We start from the raw sequence: 18,678 nt of genomic DNA, 5'->3' as shown, positions 1-18,678 counted from the left end.
AAAACCAACAACACACACACACACACACACACCCAAAACAAGGAAAATACTCATTAAAAAGCCCACACATAAGTTAGTTGCTTTACATACGTAAATAGTTAGCTAAAAACATACACCATCTTCCCTGCCTGCTAAGCAACTCTGCCACGTCAATTTGCTATAATTCAAAGAGCAAAACTTTAGTGATTTACAAGTGCCAAATCTTAAAGCAGACTGCAACATTATTAACAGAAGGCTTTTATCAGCCATCAGCATACTTCAAAATACTATTCATCTAGGTCAGAGGTTGATAAATTTTTTCTGTGAAAGGCCAGAAAGATTTTATGGGCTGTATAATCTTTATCACAACTATCCAATTCTGCCCGTGTAACACAGAAGCAGTCATAGACAATATGTAATGACTGAATACAGCTGTGGTCCAATAACGCTTTATTTACAAAAACAGATAGCAGGCTGAATCGGCCTGTGGGCTGTAGTTTGTTGACCCCTGCTCTAGGAAAATCACCAAAGGTTAAAAAGAAGTTAAAAAAAAAAGGAGGGGGGAAAGAAAAAAAAATGGCCAACATTCCTTCCTCGTGAAAATATTAACTGACTATAAAGGAAAAAAAAATTAAAGCTTTTTAAATGAAAAAAATCTTAAAGCAATTTAAAGATGTGTTTCCTGAAATCAGACATTTTGGGTTTAGTAATAATAGTTACTGGGTCCACATGCTCCTAATAGTGTGGTACTGTGCCTATTCTCTCCTGGTATCCTGGTCCTCAAATATAAATTCCCCCAACCAGTGTTCATTGACTCGGAATTATGTTTGATAAGATGTTCAAGAGATAATCAGGAACCATAAAATAGAGGCAATAAAAAAGATTTAAAAAATCATAATGATTAAAACGGTGTACATTCCAATTTATGACACTGCACATCCAAGAAAGGTCCTTTGAGTTTATCACCAATTTTTTTTTCTTTTTTTTTTTTTGAGACTGAGTTTTGCTCTTGTTGCCCAGGCTGGAGTGCAATGGTGTGATCTCGGTTCACTGCAACCTCTGCCTCCTGGGTTCAAGTGATTCTCCTGCCTCAGCCTCCCAAGTAGCTGGGACAACAGGAGCCCGCCACCACACCCAGCTAATTTTTGTATCTGTAGTAGAGACAGGGTTTCACCATGTTGGCCAGGCTGGTCTTGAACTCCTGACCTCAGGTGATCCACCTGCCTCGGCCTCCCGAAGTGCTAGGGATTACAGGCGTGAGCCACCACGCCCAGCCTTCATCACCAATTTTTAAATCGACGTTTAAAGCAGTTTTAGGTTCACAGCAAAACTGAGTGTAAGATAGAGTGATTTTCCATATGCCCCCCACCCTCACACCCTCCTAGCCTCCCCCATTATTAATCACCAGAATGGCACATTTGTTGTAACTGATGAACCGACATTTATCCTACAGACCTACAACCAAAGTCTACAGTTTACATCAGGGTTCACTCGTGGTGTACATCCTATGGGTTTGGATAAATGTATAATGACATGCAGTTACCACTGTATAATGTGTCATAGAGACAAAACCAATTTTAAGTACTTAAAAATATAAGCAACTCCTATTTTAATAAGTATCTCCTATTTTAATAAAAAAGCACTAAAATGAAACAAGACATACCTAGTAATCAAACTGCGCTTTAACTTCAATTTGCATTAACATATAAATTGCATGACCCATGCCATGTGTTGAGTGCAGCAGCGAAGCACTTTCCTTCATGAGAGGTTATTTAAGAACAGTTTTATTTGCCAGGGTGGCTGTGGATTCTAACAGATTCTCAGAGAGTCTACCAAACTTATTTACCTGAGTTCTCTGCTCACTTAAGTCTATTCTACTTGCCTATGTAGAGCTGGAAGAATGATGGCATCCTCCACTCGGTCACTGCTAAGGATATATACAGCGCTGGAATCAAAGATCCACCCTTTACTGGAGGGGAAAGAAATTTTCATTTCTGCTTGCAAGTTCTTCAGGCTGAGAAGGGGAAAAACCTGTGCCTCAATTTCTTTTAGTAACAAAGTTAGAAACAAATAGCAAGAAATTCTATTAGTTTGTTCCAGTTGCAGTTACACATATGTAAGAACTGAAAAATAGATGGGGTTTATGAGCATCTATCCTAATTACAGAAGAAAGTCTTCGGACAGCCCAGTTATACCAACTTCCACTTTGGAAATCACCAGTGAAAACTCTACTTCAGTACTGTTATACTTATTGTTTCTAAATACCATTTTGTTCATTTAAAAATACCCTTTTTGGCTGGGTGTGGTGGCTCACACCTGTAATCCCAGCACTTCGGGAGGCCAAGGTGGGCGGATCACCTGAGGTCAAGGAATTCGTGACCAGCCTGGCCAACATGGTGAAACCCTGTCTCTACTACAAATACAAAAATTAGTCAGGCCTGATGGTGTGTGCCTGTAATCCCAGCTACTCAGGAGGCTGAGGCAGGAGAATCACTTGAACCTGGGAGGTGGAGGTTGCAGTGAGCCAAGATCACGCCATTGCACTCCAGCCTGGGTGACCAGAGCAAAACTCCGTCTCAAAAAAAAACAAAAAAATTTTCATCATCAGTTAAAAATTATTAAGTATGAAAGATCTAAACAGATAACTGCAAAATTATTCTCAGGTCTTCATCAGTTAAGTCAGTGTATTTGTTCTTTAAATTAAAGACTTACTTGTTATCCAGGAATTCTACTGAGCTTCTCTTAACATTGGGCTCTATTTTTCTCAAATAGCTCTCTTTTTAAAGACTAATAACAATTTGTGAGAGAAAGTAACATCTGGACAAACTTTAGACTCTTAAGAAAGAGAACAGGGAGCAATTAGTTTTACCTCCTCTGTTGATTTCTGAGGGCAGGGGAGGCGCCATCATGTTTGTGTCCATCGGCTGAGAGCCATCCTGGGTCATGGGGTCTTCAGGAGGCAGGTAAGCAGGTGGGGGCGTATCAGCTACAAAGTTTTTAAAGAAGTTATTTCTTAACCCTTAGTAAACATACACGCTCAAAACACACATCCTCTTCTGTACTGAAATTCTCAAGAGATCAAGTTGCCATTTCAATCTTCCCATTAAAAGACTAAAGGCTACAGGCACTGGCCTTGATGTACAATTTCTGAAAAGTATTAATCATGCCACATCATATAGATTTTTGTGAAAATTCAGTGGGAGGAAAAGTATTATACTATATGCCAGTTCCAGAAGCTGTTTGCCTATCCAGGATCATGCTGTTTAAAAGCAATCAGAAGAGTATTTTAAGCACACTTCAATATAATCTGCTTTGAGAGGACTTCTGCATTTCACTGGTAGATGGAAAACCTCTGAAAGCTTCACTGGACTTCTTAAGAAAAGGAGCTTCAGGGTCTTTTGCATTAAATCTATGGGCTTTTAGAAAATTTACCGAGTTTCATTATAGCCTACTGATTTGAACTGTTAATTTTCCATGACTTTAGGGAATCTGTTAGGACCACATTCTCCCTACTCATTTAAATAATCACTAGCTTTAAAATCTCTAGTAACAGAATAATAGAAAATGAATCAGTTTATCACAGCTATCTTCTATTTCAGAATTTACATATATGTTTCTTCTGGCAAATAAGAGGCAAACATTTTTTAAACAAAGAACACTAACACAAGTCTTGCATTTTCTTAATATAAAACAAAGGGTATAGGTTTCTCACAAATAATGCTTTTCCAGCCAAAAGCAAGTTCCTCACTAGCTATCATGAGCTCATCTAGCATATGTGTCAGAGCCTTGGAGACAAAATTTTACCTGAGGGAATCATGAATGTTTGGATAAGTAATCGAGACCACTCAGAGCAACTGTCAAATACAAACAACTCATGTCGTTCCATCAGAGAGCCCCAGTGATTTCCAAGACTCACTCTCCAGCTGATTCACAACCCGGTAACTTCACATCCAGCTGCTAACAAGCAACAACTCATAGTACTGAGACGGGACTACTGGGACCTTCTCTGGATGCCTCTTTTGCCTCTTTTCCAGCTTCTTTTAATTCAGCCTCTTCTCTGCAGCTGTAAGGCTGACTCAGCTTTATCTCAAGCCAGGAACAAAGACAAAGAGCCTCCTCTGAGCCCAAGTCAATGAATTTCTGCCAAGAAGCTGGTGAAAATTTCATTGGCAACCTATGGCATCAGCACAACCAAGAGGGACCCGATAATTCTTGATACTATTCTACTATTCCTACAAGCACCTCCTCCCATCCCTGGCAACTGTTTTCCATATTTCCATTACTTGGCCTTTGCCTTAGGGACAAAGTGTAAATTCAAGCAATAACCTTTAATTCAATCTTGGGGCCACTCTGGGCTGCCACTGCTCAAAAGTCTTCTGAAATGTATCTCCTCACCACTAACCTGCCCATCATACAGGTTAATGGTGAGGAGGAAAGGAGAGAGGTAGACAGGAAGTTACCAGTTACTTTGATTTTTAAACTAGTCTATCTCCCAACCCTCATCCCAAACAGCTTTGGAGTGAAAAACAGACAAAACAATGTGAAATAAACAAGATTTAAATAAAAGAAGGTAATAAATACATAAATAAAAGGAAGCAATATAAATGTGGTCCACTTTTCAATTTTTGAAGGCCCAGCACTGATGTTGAATTCAAATTTACTTAAAAACATTTTAAGCAGCCCAATAAACACACTTGCCCAGTCATTTTCCCTTCCGAAAACATTAATAGATGTTAAGTATATTTTTGTTTAGGGTATCTTTCTTAAGGTCTACTGGCAAGAAATTTGGCACTCTTTTTTTTTTTTTTTTTTGGAGATGCTTGCTCATTAACCTGTAACTTAAAAATATATAATGTCCTTATTAATCATTTATTTTGATAACCATTACACCATCAGTTATGTCTAAAAAAAGAGGATAATTGTTTTTTGTCTTTGCTAAGTTGAACAAGCAGATGGTTTCCAGTGCTTCTGTTGTAATTCCTTTGTTGTTAAAGTATATGTTTCTTGGGATTACATCATCATTTAAATGAATTTAATTAAGTAGGGGGTGGGATACCTCAGGAAATATTTTTTCTGAGGTTGCACTTACAACAGGAGTTTTTTCCATGTATGAAAACGATGCTGATTGAGGTTGTGTTCTCACAACAGCAAATGTGTGTAACACACTATTTTTCTTTTTATCAAGAGTAAAGACTGTAACAATTATGCCACTCCCAGAAGGATGCAGCTGCTTCAAAACCTTTTAAAAACAAGGGAAAAATATAGCTTATTCAAGCATCTGTGCCTGACAAATAAAATAAGACATTTGCTTACTTGGCTATGAGGTCTCCTTTCTCCAAAAGTTTTATCCTAAAAGTGCGAGAGCACTATGTCATATACCAGGGCTGAAAACCTCCCTCCACTGCAGGTTGACCCAGCTTTTCCGTGACACAGTGATAACACTGTCTGATACGACCACAGAACATCACTGAACATTCCAACCTACCTGGCATCTGGAAAGGGCTTCCTGGGTCTGAGCTGGTGGGAGAGTGAGGGTAGGTGCTGCTGCTGCTCCCAGGAGAGTTTGGGTAACTGCTACTGGGAGAGTGAGGAAACGGGTGGCTGTTGGGTTGCTGGAAAGAATCTGGAAAAGTGGCGTTGAGTGGCATGTGAGGCTCATTTTGTCCTAAGTTACGGAACTGAGCTAAGAGGCTGTGCTGAGGATTATATTCGCTGTGTCTTGGAACCAGCACAGGAGGAAGTACTAGAAAAAGGAAGGGAAAAAAGAGAAGGACAAAAATGAGAATTATGATCTATAATTACATCACAATAAAATAAAACATAATCTGTAAGCAACAACAAATTATCTGATCCCTGTCCTGCTGCCAACTCAAAAGCATCATTCAAATGAAAAGCTATTTTACCCTCAAGAACAAATGCAGGAACAAATACAATCTCTTTAGAATCACTGATGACATATGCCTGAGATTTGCAGTATTCACAAATTGCCCAAGGAAAGTTGGCAAAATACAATCTTTTAGGTTAAAAATGTTAAGGTTCCCTCATTCTTAATTTTTTCATTCACTAAAAACCAAAGCATAATTGTTTATCACCATTGACAATTATATTTCATAGCCCTGGCTGATAAGACTTCACATCTAAGAGTTAATGCTTATTGAATGATATGAATTATTCACCACAAGTGTTTTAAGCTGACACACTAGTTCACTTTAACACAAAAAAGCAGCATGGTAAATAAAGCTGAAGAGGTAAAATCAGTGAACTGTAGAAAACGCAAATGCCATGAAGATAGTTAATTATACAAAATATGAGGTGTTTTGTGGGACAGAATTTATCTTGTATCCTGTCCTAGGCGTCACACTTTATGAACATCTTTTTTCTAAGGATCTTACCCACTTTTCAAGAATCCTTAACACCACCTGTGAGGTCAAGGAAGAAACAGGTCATACAATTCACATTTTGCTAACTGAAAACTCAAGGTACAAAGGCGGCGCAATAGGTAGGCACCTGTTGAGAAGCAAAGAAAACAACTCCTGTCACTCCTAAATGTTCTACATTAGGAACCTAAGGAGTTAATAATTGGCATGGTCACCAACCTCCAGAAACCTCCTGAGGCAAAGCCACTATAAATATAATTATCCTAGAAAGGCAGGGCTGGCTAACAGTTACAGAGCCCTAGCCAGATCCTAGAGTTAGATCCCAAGTTTCCCTGCCAGGGTCACCAGATGGATGCTCTAATAAAGGCCTTTGCAATCCCTCCAGCTCCTGTGGCCTCAGCTACAAAAAGAAAAGCAACCCATTTCATAAACTGCATGAGAGGACACAGGAGAGATTTAAAACTTATGATTATTGTTGGTTAGGAATCAGAATATATTTCCCCAAAGAAACAATATTTGGTGGCAATAGGAATTTAGCAGACTTTTGAGGGCTTTCCAGGGAATCTATGCATAATTTATATCATTTCTACAGTAAAAAGTGCTCTTAACACTTGGATTATCACTTCTTTATGAGCTGAAAATTGCTTTTTAGATAAAAATAAGTTTTTTAAAAAGTATTAAAATTTCTCATATGCTATATTTTATACTCCTACATAATCCCATAGCATCAGATTTGTTATTTCCCTATTTGATCCTTTAGGAACAAATCTTTTCAGTATATAATAAATGTATTTTCTTTTTAGTACACTGATGGAATCTTCCCAAACCAAACCATTAAAAGCATAAATTCTTCTTCTACCTTTCAATAGTCATCTGAACTATAAAATGCTTTTGATTTGTTGAAGAAACATTCCTGATAAGGGATCCCCAATGCCAATAAAAATTTATATTCCAAAACAGTCCAATACCTTTCAATTACCTTTGCAATGACAAACATTCCCTTTTCTTTTAGCTGCTGTGACTTGAGTTACCATTTCCCAACTTGCCTTTTATAGGCATCTAGCTATGGTCTCAATTATGATTTTTACCCTTAAAAGGGGGAAACATTGGCCCCTAAACCTCTCCGCATAAATGCAGCACTAGACAGCAATCCTTCATATCCTCTATCCTTCAGAGGACCCCTCCCTCCCACAACACACATGCAGAGTCCATTAAGGTTGGTGCAAAAATAACTGCAGTTTTTGCATTTAATGGCAAAAACTGCAGTAACTTTGCACCAACCTAACACTTAGTGGAGCATCTGTTTTAGCAGCTCTTGTTTCCTAACAGTTTTAGAACTGGGGACTTACTTGTTCCTACTACTTGCAGATGGGGGCAGTCAGGGAGGAAGAACTAGCCTTTGCAATAGCCACAGCAAAGGGCAATGTATTTCTGCTCCCCAAGTTGATAATCTGCATATGTGTTCCTCAAAATGTGAGACTCATCCAATGTTGTGTGTGTAGCACCTTGTTATATATATATAAACTACAATTTATTTGATGATACAATTTTATCTTCTGCTGATAAATACTTGGGTTGGGGGGAAAAAAACCAACTCAATGCTTGGGTTATTTCCAGTTTGAGGCAGTTATAAAAACTTCTATGAATTTTAAAAAATTTAACTTATTTTGAAATAATTTCAAACTTACAGAAAAACTGCAATAGTACAAAGAACACTCAAATACACTTTACCCAGATTCACCAATTTTTAACATCTTGCCACATTAACTTATTCATTCTCTCTCCTCCATTCCCCGGACCCAGAACACAAATACACTTCTTCTGAATTATCTGAGAGCAGGTAACATACATGTCCCTTTACCCTATAGCATTTCAGAGTAACTCCCAAAAGGAACATTAACTTACATATACACATTTGTTAACAAACTTGGGAAATTTAACATTGATGATTTTATCTAATATAAAATCATATTCCAACTCTGTCAACTGTCTCAACCATGTCCTATGTAGCAATTTCCTGATATAGGACCTAAGGTAGAATCACATATTGTACTTTGTTGTCATATTTCTTTAGTCTCCTGTAATCTGGAATAGTTCTTCAGCGTCTTTTTTCCTTCCTGCTTTCATGCTACTGACATTTTTGAATACAGGCAGTTATTTTGCATACTGTTTCTCAATTTGGGTCCCTCTAATGCTTCTCCGTGATTAAACTCTGAGACTTTGGTTGGACTACTAGATAAGTGGTATTATTCCCTTCTCAGTTCATACACACAGAAGCACACGATGTGTCTGCCTGTTTGAGGTTTAATCCTGATCACTTGGTTAAGGTATTGTGCATTTCTTCCACCGCAGACAGTTTCTATCTTTCCTTTTGTAATTAATAAGTAGTGAGAGATACCACGCGACTGTGTAAATATCCTGTTCCTTATCAAGCTTTGTCCCCTATATTTAGCATCCATTTTGCCTGAATAAATTTTTGCTATAATGGTTGTGAACTGAATTTTCTTTAATTCCATTATTCCTTCATTATTAGTCAGAATTCTAATATGGGGACGTGCTTTTCCATCTCTTGTGTCTATATGCCTATATATAACAGTCATCAGTATGGCTTCATGGATTCTTAATCAATGAGCTATAATCGATAAATGTCTTCATCTATTTTGATGGTCATATTGTCTTAGATTTGGCCATTGGGTGCCTGTTCAAGCTAGTCCCTGTGCCTTTGTAACATGCTCCAATTATTTAAGTATTTCTTAATTTCTGGAACAAGACATTCCAGGCTTATCTCTTACCTTCCCTTTCCACCACTCCAGCAATCTCTGGTCCCCTTTAGTGAGGAATAGTATTTAGAAACCAAAATCTGGGATTTGGCTGTGTTCTGTATGTCTACTGGAGCCACATTGATTCTAACCCCGGGTGTGTGCGTGTGTGTACTGGAAATTGGGTTATGCTGTTACATCTAAGTGTAAGCCAACTCCACAGGGTTTTCATTTGCCTTTCTCTATTTCCTATCTGTATCTCCTTATTTCAACAGTGAGAACCTTGGCTACCAACATCAAAGTATTTATGAATGTGCTTAATTCTATGATACACTGAAAAAATTTCAGAAATTATAAAATAAACCTACTAAGTTTTGGGTTTATTCTCTTTATTTTTTTGGTATACAAAGTACTTGGATTCATTCAAATTCATTCAAAATCTACTTGGATTCATCCCTCTCTTCTCTTCAGTGTTATTTTATTACTTTGAAATTTTATGCAATTTCTCCCTTTCACAGTTAGTTTATTCGAATACATCTGTTGCTGTTTGCGCTTAGTTTTAGGAGTTCCCCTCTCTCATTCTTGTTGATTTTACTTTTTAAATACAGACAATATTAACATGATTTTAAAGTCAAAACAATATACTCCCTACCATGTCCTTTCTAACTTAGTCCTCCAATTTTAACATCCTCCTAGGGCCACCAATTTCATTTTTTTCTGGCTTATCCTGTGTTTCTTCTTGAAAAAAGCAAGCAGATAAACGGATGCTTTCTTATTTCGTCTTTACTGCTAAGAAGAAAGGTAGCCTACTATATATGCTCTTTTGCACTTTGCTTTTTTCACCTGTATATGAGAAACAACTTCATATTAGTGCACAGAGGTCTTCCTCATGTGGTTTGACAGATAATAACACCAAAGTTGATTTAACAATCTCCCATATCTGGCCATTTAGGTATTTCACAATATTTTACCATAAAATGTAATACTGCAATGACTGTGCATATATATGGTAGCATTGTCAAAGGTGTATCTTCAGGGCAAATTCCTAGATGTGGAAATGCTGGGTAAATGGGTAAATGTATATATAACTTTGTTATTGTCAAGTACCCCTTTCCAATGGTTGCACCATTTTGCACTGTCACATAGCAGTGCCTTTTTCCCATACCTTCCAGAACAGAGTCTGTCAAGCTTTTGAATCCTGACAACCTGATGGGTGAGAAATGACATTTCGGTGCAATTTTAATTTACATTTCTCTTATAGTGAAAGTTGATCATCTTTTCATGTATTTCAGAGAGTGCTTTTCTATCTTTTTCTTTGAACTGTTGGCTTATGCCTTTTGCCCATTTTTGGAATTTTCACCCTTCATTAAAAAAAACAACATACTAGAGATACTACCCTGTGATATATGTTGTGGATATTTTACCACAACTATCATTTGTCTTTTCACTTTGCTTATGTATATTTTTTGGTAGTCACATTTATCAACATTTTATTGCATATTTATTTTTGAGTCCTAGAAAGCCTTCTCCTATTCCCAGATTATAAGGAGGAATTCAACCATGCATACTTCTAGTGCATATAAAGTTTCATAATTTATTTAGCTCTGTGATCCCTTTGGAGTTTAGTGTTATTTGTGGTACGAGGAATGGATCTAATTTTATCTTTCTCCAAATGGTTAGCCAGTTAACCCCAACACCATTCATTAAAAGCCCATCTTTGACCCAGTGATTGGAGTTGCCGCTTTAAAAAAGTTCCATAAATGTTCGAGTCTACTTTCAGACATTTAATTCTACTACACTTCATCTAGTTCTAGTCTGTGCCCTAGTACCACTCTGTTTTAATTATAAAGGCTTTATAGAGATTTTAATATCTGATAGGGCCAGCCCCTCTCACAGTTCTTCCTTTTCAGTGTTTTGTTTGCATGCTTAAGCTTTCCATATGACTTCAGTTATCACCTTGTTTACCTCCAGTAAAAAAAGTTATTAATACTTTTATTGAGGTCACATTATATTCATAAATCAAGATTAATATCTTGATGATGCTGAAATGCCCTTCTGAAGATGTAGGAAGGTCTGTTCAAGCCTACTTTTGTGTTCTACAAGTACTGTCTGTATTAGTTGCTAGCACTGCTGTAACACAATACCATAGGCTGGTGGCTTAAACAACAGAAATTTATTTTCTCACTGTTGCTGTGAAGGCTGGAAATCCAAAGTCAAAGTGTTGGCAGGTTGGTTTCCCTGAGGCTTCTCTTCTTGGCTTGCAGACAGCTGCCTCCTCAGGGTGTACTCACATGGCCTTTTCTCCTGAGTTCTCTGCATGTTTCATCCCTCTTCTTATAAAGACCCCAGTCAGACTGCATTAGGGCCCATGCTCATGGTCTCATTTTAATTTAATTACCTTTTTTAAAGGCCCTATCTCCAAAAACAGTCATATTCTATGGTGCTTGGGGTTAGGGCTTCAATATATCAATTTTGGGGCACGCAACTCAGTTCCTAACACTACATATAGGATTTGTACATTTCTTGTTAAATTTATCAAGTTGTTGCTATTTTCAATGAGATTAAATGAGGCTTCTTCTCCAATGTATCTTCTAACTGGTAATTACTACCACATGGTCCACAGCAGCACTTACAAAAACTTCCTTCTCTTATTTGCTTTTTTAAAAACAAATTTTATTATTATTTTTAGAGCTGGGGTCTTCCTATGTTGCCCAGGCTGGAGTGCTGTGGCTATTCACAGGCATGATCATAGAGCAATTCAGCCTCAAACTCCTGGGCTTAAGTGATCCTCCTGCCTCAGCCTCCTGAGCAGCTAGGACTACAGGTGCCTGCCACCATGCGCAGTTAATTTTTATTTTTTGTAGAGACAGGGTCTCACTATGTTGCCCAGGCTGGTCTCAAACTCCTAGTTTCAAGCTATCCTCCTGCCTCAGCCTCTCAAAGCACTGGGATTACAGGCATGAGCCACCACACCCACCCTGGAGACTGTTTAAGTAGGGTGTCTGTAAGTTCTAGCTTGCCTGGGGTAGTGCCAATTTGTACCTGTTGTCCGATGTAATTAGTAATAGGTGACTCTTGTCAATTTCAAGCCTCCTGGCTTGGACAATAAATGTTCACACTAACTATAAACAATGACTAATTAAATTCAGGAAAGTAAAGAGACAGGTCTGGAACAGCTGCCAGCCCTAGAAAGAAGTATTAATGTGGCAGAGAGGAGACACATGGAAGTTAGTCAGGCTGAGTTAAGCCTACAAACACGTGCTGCTCTAAAATAACAAGGCCCAGGCCTCTCTCCCTGTGTGGAATCCTGAAGGACAATGCTGTGGTTCTCTCCCAGATGTCTCACTCTACCCCCACTTCATGCTCCTTTCATTTCAGCAAGATTTCAGTAAAGAATAATTAAAATATGTTTTCTATTAGACAAAAAGGAAAGAAGAAACATTCAGATACTTATTCATGTTTAAGCACACTTTCTTTGTGCAATTCTCATTTCTTGGGTGAGAGATTTACCAGCCTAAAGAATGAGGATTTGCAAACTACAGGCCCAACTCAGGTCACCAATAGGAAGGGAGAGACGGTGAGCAGTGTTTCCCTCTGACTTGTTCTACGTCTCGGGCTGTTCCTATTTTATGGAAAACAAATACGGGAACATAGACTTTTCTGGGGAACCATTTTCTTAGTGCACTAAGGTGACCCTTGCTTGGTAACTTCAAAATATGGCTAAAGTGTGGGACTTCCCTCTTTAAGGGCTGCTCCTATTGGTTAATTTGAGTAAGAATCTGCTTTCAAAGAGGAGCCCAATGTTAAAACATCTTTCTTTGTACACATTAATTTCTTCTGAGTTATTTAAAAATCAGACCATGTATGTCCTTCTTGTATCCTAGGAGCTCTAACTCTGGTAAAAACCCAAATCTTTTCTCCCACCCTAACCCCTCAAATATATTCTGAAGAAAGGCCCCTAGGTGATTTCACCAATCCTCTCCACCCATTTGAAAATGTCTAATTGTGTTATGTCTTTAAAAGGCTGAAGCTATCTTCTTTTCCTGATCTTTTTACCTTTTCTCTCAAAAAAACCTTCAGATTTCTGCCTTTTCTCAGTAACGTTAACTCTGCTTTTCAAACTGTGCATCTCTGTTAAAAATAACATCCCTTTTCCAGTCAACAGGGAAACCCAACTAAGAATGTTTCAGGAAGCAAAAGTTTCAGAGATACTTGTGATTCTGCTATTACACTCAGCTTTTCGGCGTTGCTAAGGTACAAGGAAAAGAATGAAAAAGAACAGTTAAAATTGTAGAGAGGGGCTGAGCTCTGGAAAGGATTCCTGTAAACTCTAGATGTGAGAGCTTTTTTAAGATTTTGAAGTACTGCTTGAAATTCTATCACCAAGTTGTCAGTGGTAAAGTAGTCTAGTAATGAGACAAAGTCTGACAAATCCCCACGTGGGCTGTGACCCACCAAATGTTCGTGAGAAAGCAGCTTTTTTCTTTTTTAAACACACAAGGGAGTTCTGATATATGTTTGCCCGTATAGAAGTAACAGAAAAAAAAAAAAAAAGAAGTAATGGACACAAGCTACCTGTTACCTGGCAGTACAGAAATGCCTTCTAGTTCTGACAAGGTGGAAAAGGCATTTAGGTTAGAGTCAGGACACCTTAGTTCTAGTTCTGACTCCCATAACTACTTCTGTGACTTTGAGCCAATCACTTAATGTCTCAGGGACTCAGTTTCCTCACACAAAAGAGCAAGAAACTTGCTCTCCACAGGGTCTTCCTGCTCTAAATTCTGCAAGTCTGCTGACTGATGAGAATGCTGCTCATGTACACCTGGAGCTTCGTAATGTCCAAAGCTCAGCCCCAGATGGCATCTAAGTTGAATCTCAGGACATTTCAGTGAGGCCACCTACAAGCAGAAAGGAGGCCCAGGGCTAGGGGAAGAATGGCCCCAGAGCCAGTCAGCTGCAGCAATTCTCATGAGAAAGGGAAGGCAAGCTGCCAGAACAGCTGTGCCCAATATGATGCCTACGCGAGACAGATGTCCCCAGTAGAGTGTGTTCAGTGACCTTCTAAACAGAGACACTTCAAGTAGGAAGTGCTGGAAAGGGTAAGAGTAAGAACACTTAAAATTAATAGTATACACATTTATGAAATAAAATTCCTTACCTCAGCATATGTCAGGGAAACTTTACGCTGAAGAAATGATTCTTGGAACCTCAATAGAGGTTAAATTTTAATGAAAATATATAACAGCCTAAATCCCTGAGTGGTGGCACTTTTTTTGTCTGCTTATTGGTGATGAGGTGATAGTACGGAGGGTCTGTAATATAAGGTTCACTGGGTACCATATATCTCCATCATGCAGGGCACTGCAGGTATGAGTCAACAGGACAGACACTGTCCTTGCCCATTGGGAAAAGTGTCTATCACTAAATCCTCACAGCAGCTATCTCCGTTTTACAGGTGAAGGTTCAGGCTCAGCCTAGCTAAGTAACCCATGCAAGGTCACACAGCTGCTAATTGAGGGCCAGGATGTGAATCAAGGTCTGCTCATAACCACTAGACAATTACTCAGTACTATAAAACTGGAAAGAGATTGTGGAAGTTGTTTTTTAAATTCTTTTTCCATCCTTCTGTTTGTTTTTTTGGGGGCAAGATCTTTTTAAAAGGTAAGATAGTTTTGCCTAAAGGTAGCAACACTGTAGTATTTACTTTCTGGGAGTATAGTTACTCAAGTACAAATATATTAAAAGACAAATATGTGAACATAATTTGACATACAGAAATGAATTTCATTCAATAATATCATCAAGCATTAAACAAAAGCCACTAAATTTACCTAAAAATCACCTAAATCTAACTCAACTTCTGAGAATCCAACTTCCTACATAATGCCAGGCCAATGATTCTTTTTGTATACCACAGATTATTTTCTTGAAAAACACCTTCTCTGGGCACCCACAGAACATCTGCCACAACTCCATGACCTAGTTCAGGTTCCTGCTCCAACCTATCTTTGTGGCTTTTTGCAGTTTTCATCTGCTAGTTTCATACTTCTGCACCTTTGCTCACTTGGCCATATTTCCAAGTCTCAGTTCTAACAGTACTCCCATGGTGCCTTTCCTGGTCTTTCTACCCACCCCTGGTAGAAAAGAATTCCTCCCTGTGCCTCAGTGTGCCCTACACAGACTTTCATTGTAGCATCTGCAACATTTTATTGCTAAGTTGACTTTACTTCACCTGGACTGTAATGCCTTTGTGGGCAGAACTGATTTTCTTTCTTTTGAATGGAAATAGGTGCCAGACATTGGCACCTAATAGGTCCTGAATGAATGTTTTTTTTTTCAATTATTGTATGTTTGTAAATTGTATTGCTATTCCTGACCTGTCTAGTATAAGTGGGTTCATATAAACCAGTCTTTCTCAAAGTTTGGCCCTCAGACTCTCTGCACCTGAATTAGATACTTACTTAAAAAGGCAGATTCTTATACCTCATCCCAGATATAACAAGTCAAAACCTTCAGCAATTTTGGGTGAATACAGCCTAGGTACAGGAAGACAAATGGTTACTACATGCACTGGCAAGACAGCTAGGTGTCTGGCCCTATCTATGTCTCTAAGTAGCTATGGAAGTTGAACTTCAATTTTTCTCATCTTAAGTCAAATTTCTAGAGATCATCCCTTTCACTTACAAAAAAACTCTAGACAGTGTTGGTCCTGATTCTTTGATAGTATACACATATAAATCCAAATGACATGGAAAAGGCTGGCATGGCCTTATAGTAAGCTTACAGAAAATTTATAGGGCCCAGTTTTTTTGGTCAAGAGGCATGTTGTCATGGAAAATGCACTGGCTTGGGACCAAGATAGCCCAGGGTCTTAGCTGTATGAATTTAGGTGGCATAAATTCTCACCTCACTTTCCCCAAAGGGATAGCAAGCCCTTAACAGCACTCTGAGAATCAAGAATGGTGGCACACAGCAGTTTGTCAAACCTAGTTCCCTCTCTGTCTTTTCTCTTCCTACTTTCACCCTAGTAGTTTCCTTTCTTTTCCAAGTATTTATTTGCTTTACTTCCACAGAAGGAAGGTGCTATGTTATTAGAGACTTCGAAAGTTGTTAGAGGTAGAAAAAAACTTCAGGGTATAACCTAAAAACATCAGGAGAAAAAAAAATACCTTCAAAAGCCACACATGAAGTATAGTAACAGTCAGAAGCAGGTTTTAGTTTCTCAGTTCCAAAACTGGAAATTCTGCTTATTTACTAGCCGATTAACTAGGGCAATTTACTATTTAAACCTCACTTTTAATAGTAAAATAGGAATAATAGTACTTCTCAGATTTTCTTTTAATATGGTGCTTATACATGTGTGTACCAAGTGCCATGTACCAAGCTGTACCAGATATTAACTCATTTAATCTTCTTAACAACTCTGATCCTAGGTACTACATTACCCCTACTTTATAAAAGTGGAAAATGAGATACAGAGAATGTACCACCAATAACCAGAGGAGACAGGATTCAAACCTAGGCAACCTGGCACTGCAATCCAAGTTCTTAGCCACGGTGCTATGGTGTCTCTCAATGTTGCACAAGTTAGTTTTAAAAAAGTTCCATAAGCACTCAGTGAGACGTAGTCATTACACAAAGAGCAGTTAGCCTATGGTGTCTAATCATCTATTGCACTATTGATATGTAAATGATTAACCTAGGTATCACCCAGGCATCTTTGTTTAATTTGTAACTGCAGCTGAATTAATTATATTCAGCTCATTCTGAGTTTATATTTGATGCAATTAAATATATTCCATGAAAATGAGATACTTGGTATCTAATAAAGAACATTATGGTCAGGTGCGGTAGCTCACGCCTGTAATCCTAGCACTCTGGGAGGCCGAGGTGGGTGAATCACTTGAAGTCAGGAGTTCAAGACCAGCCTGGGTAACATGGTGAAACCTCCCGTCTCTACTAATACAAAAGTTAAGCCAGGCGCAGTGGCTTACACCTGTAATCCCAGCACTTTGGGAGGCTGAGGCGGGCAAATCACGAGATTGGGAGTTTGAGACCAGCCTGGCCAACATAGTGAATCCCTGACTCTACTAAAAACACAAAAAATTAGCTGGGCATAGTGGTGGGTGCCTGTAATCCCAGCTACTCAGGAGGCCTAAACCCAGGAGGTGGAGGTTGCAGTGGGCCAAGATCGTGCCACTGCACTCCAGCCCTGGTGACAGAGTGAGACTCCATTCCAAAAAAAAATATATATGTGTGTGTGTGTGTGTGTGTGTGTGTGTGTGTGTGTATACACACAAAAAAAAATTAGCCGGCAGTGGTGGTACATGCCTGTAGTCCCAGACACTCAGGAGGCTGAGGCAGGAGAATCACTTGAACCCAGGGCCGGGACCGGGGCAGGGAGGGGTGGAAGTTGTAGTGAGCCAAGATTGTGCCACTGCACTACAGCCAGGGTGACAGGGTGGAATTCTGTCTTGGAAAAAAAAAAAAAATTACTGATCAACAGGAAATAAACACAAGCCTCCATAAACACTTCAATGGCAGATGTGGACTCGCAACCCAAAACTCATGCAGCTGGTGCACATATGATCACATTCTCTACCAAAATCTCTGGATGCCCCTCCTTTTTATTGAGAGAAAACTGATTAAAGAAAAGACTTCTTTTGGGAAGCAGTATAGTACAGTGGTTAGCAGCATGGATATTGCAGTTAGGCTTTAATTTGAATCCTAGCTTTCCAGATACAAGTTGTGTGAAAAATTTACTCAAATTCTACATCTCAGTAGCCACGCTGGTACCATCTTCCGGCAGTCATGGTTAGGATTAAATGAGAATAGATGGTTAAGTGATAAGCACAGTGTCCAGCACACAGGAAGCATAAAAGTCACTATTTTAACTCTGTTAATATTTTATTCTAATAATATCATCCCTTTTCTGAATATCTGTTTAATGAAAAGTTGTTCACATTACAAATTTTGTTTCTATTCTAAGAAAGATACACAGAAGTGATGTTCCTTGTATCACTATTTCAGTCATATTGTTTCAAGAATGCATTAGTATATAAAGTCTTTTTACATGCATTAACTTTATCCTCTACCTGAAAAGTAGATGTAACCACTCCCCCATTTTATGGGTTGGCAAACACAAGCTCAAAGAGGACAAATGACTGACCCAAGATCAAAGTTATCAAGTGCCAAAATTCAGTCCAGGCCTTCTAACCTTAGATTCTTCCCACCATATTTTAACTACTAGAGAGAAATAAATATCTCCTTTAAATGGCCTTATTGTCCAGAATATCCTAAAGAACTCCACATTTACTGGCTGGCAATGGCATTCTACTGTGAGCAAGAGCCTTTTCCTTCTCCCCCATTCATCATCAGCATGGATTCCTGTTTTTCTCCCAGTGGTCTGTAATTCACTTTTGTCCTTAATTATTCTGTTGATCAAATTGTCTCAGATTTGTCACAAGCTGGCCTCTGGGTCCTTGTGACATGCTCCCATCAGTTTTCTCTTAAATAACATTTTAAGATTAGCTATTATTTTTCCTATTTAAAAGCTGTAAGTT

At 38.6% G+C, this 18,678-nt stretch overlaps 1 protein-coding gene across 13 annotated transcripts in view; it reads right to left on the bottom strand.

The window, feature by feature from the left end:
- The window catches only part of SMAD1 (SMAD family member 1), a 78,056-nt gene that overhangs the window by 13,709 nt on the left and 45,669 nt on the right, over window positions 1-18,678 (bottom strand). For 9 of the 13 annotated variants that reach the window (XM_063638233.1, XM_055276030.2, XM_055276031.2 and 6 more), the window contains 2 exons: window positions 5,465-5,722; window positions 2,849-2,965 (listed from right to left, as the gene is read on the bottom strand). The exons of 2 other annotated variants lie outside the window; for them this stretch is intronic. In XM_063638233.1, the coding sequence (XP_063494303.1) occupies window positions 2,849-2,965; window positions 5,465-5,722 (375 nt within the window). The remainder of the gene's footprint in view (window positions 1-2,848; window positions 2,966-5,464; window positions 5,723-18,678) is intronic. 2 more of the 13 variants (XM_063638235.1, XM_063638237.1) reach the window with 1 other exon arrangement.

Source organism: Symphalangus syndactylus, chromosome 4, assembly GCF_028878055.3.
Source record: "Symphalangus syndactylus isolate Jambi chromosome 4, NHGRI_mSymSyn1-v2.1_pri, whole genome shotgun sequence".
Classification (NCBI taxonomy): domain Eukaryota; kingdom Metazoa; phylum Chordata; class Mammalia; order Primates; family Hylobatidae; genus Symphalangus; species Symphalangus syndactylus.
The sequence above is the reverse complement of the archived record's forward strand: the minus strand, read 5'-3'. Positions and strand labels throughout refer to the sequence as shown.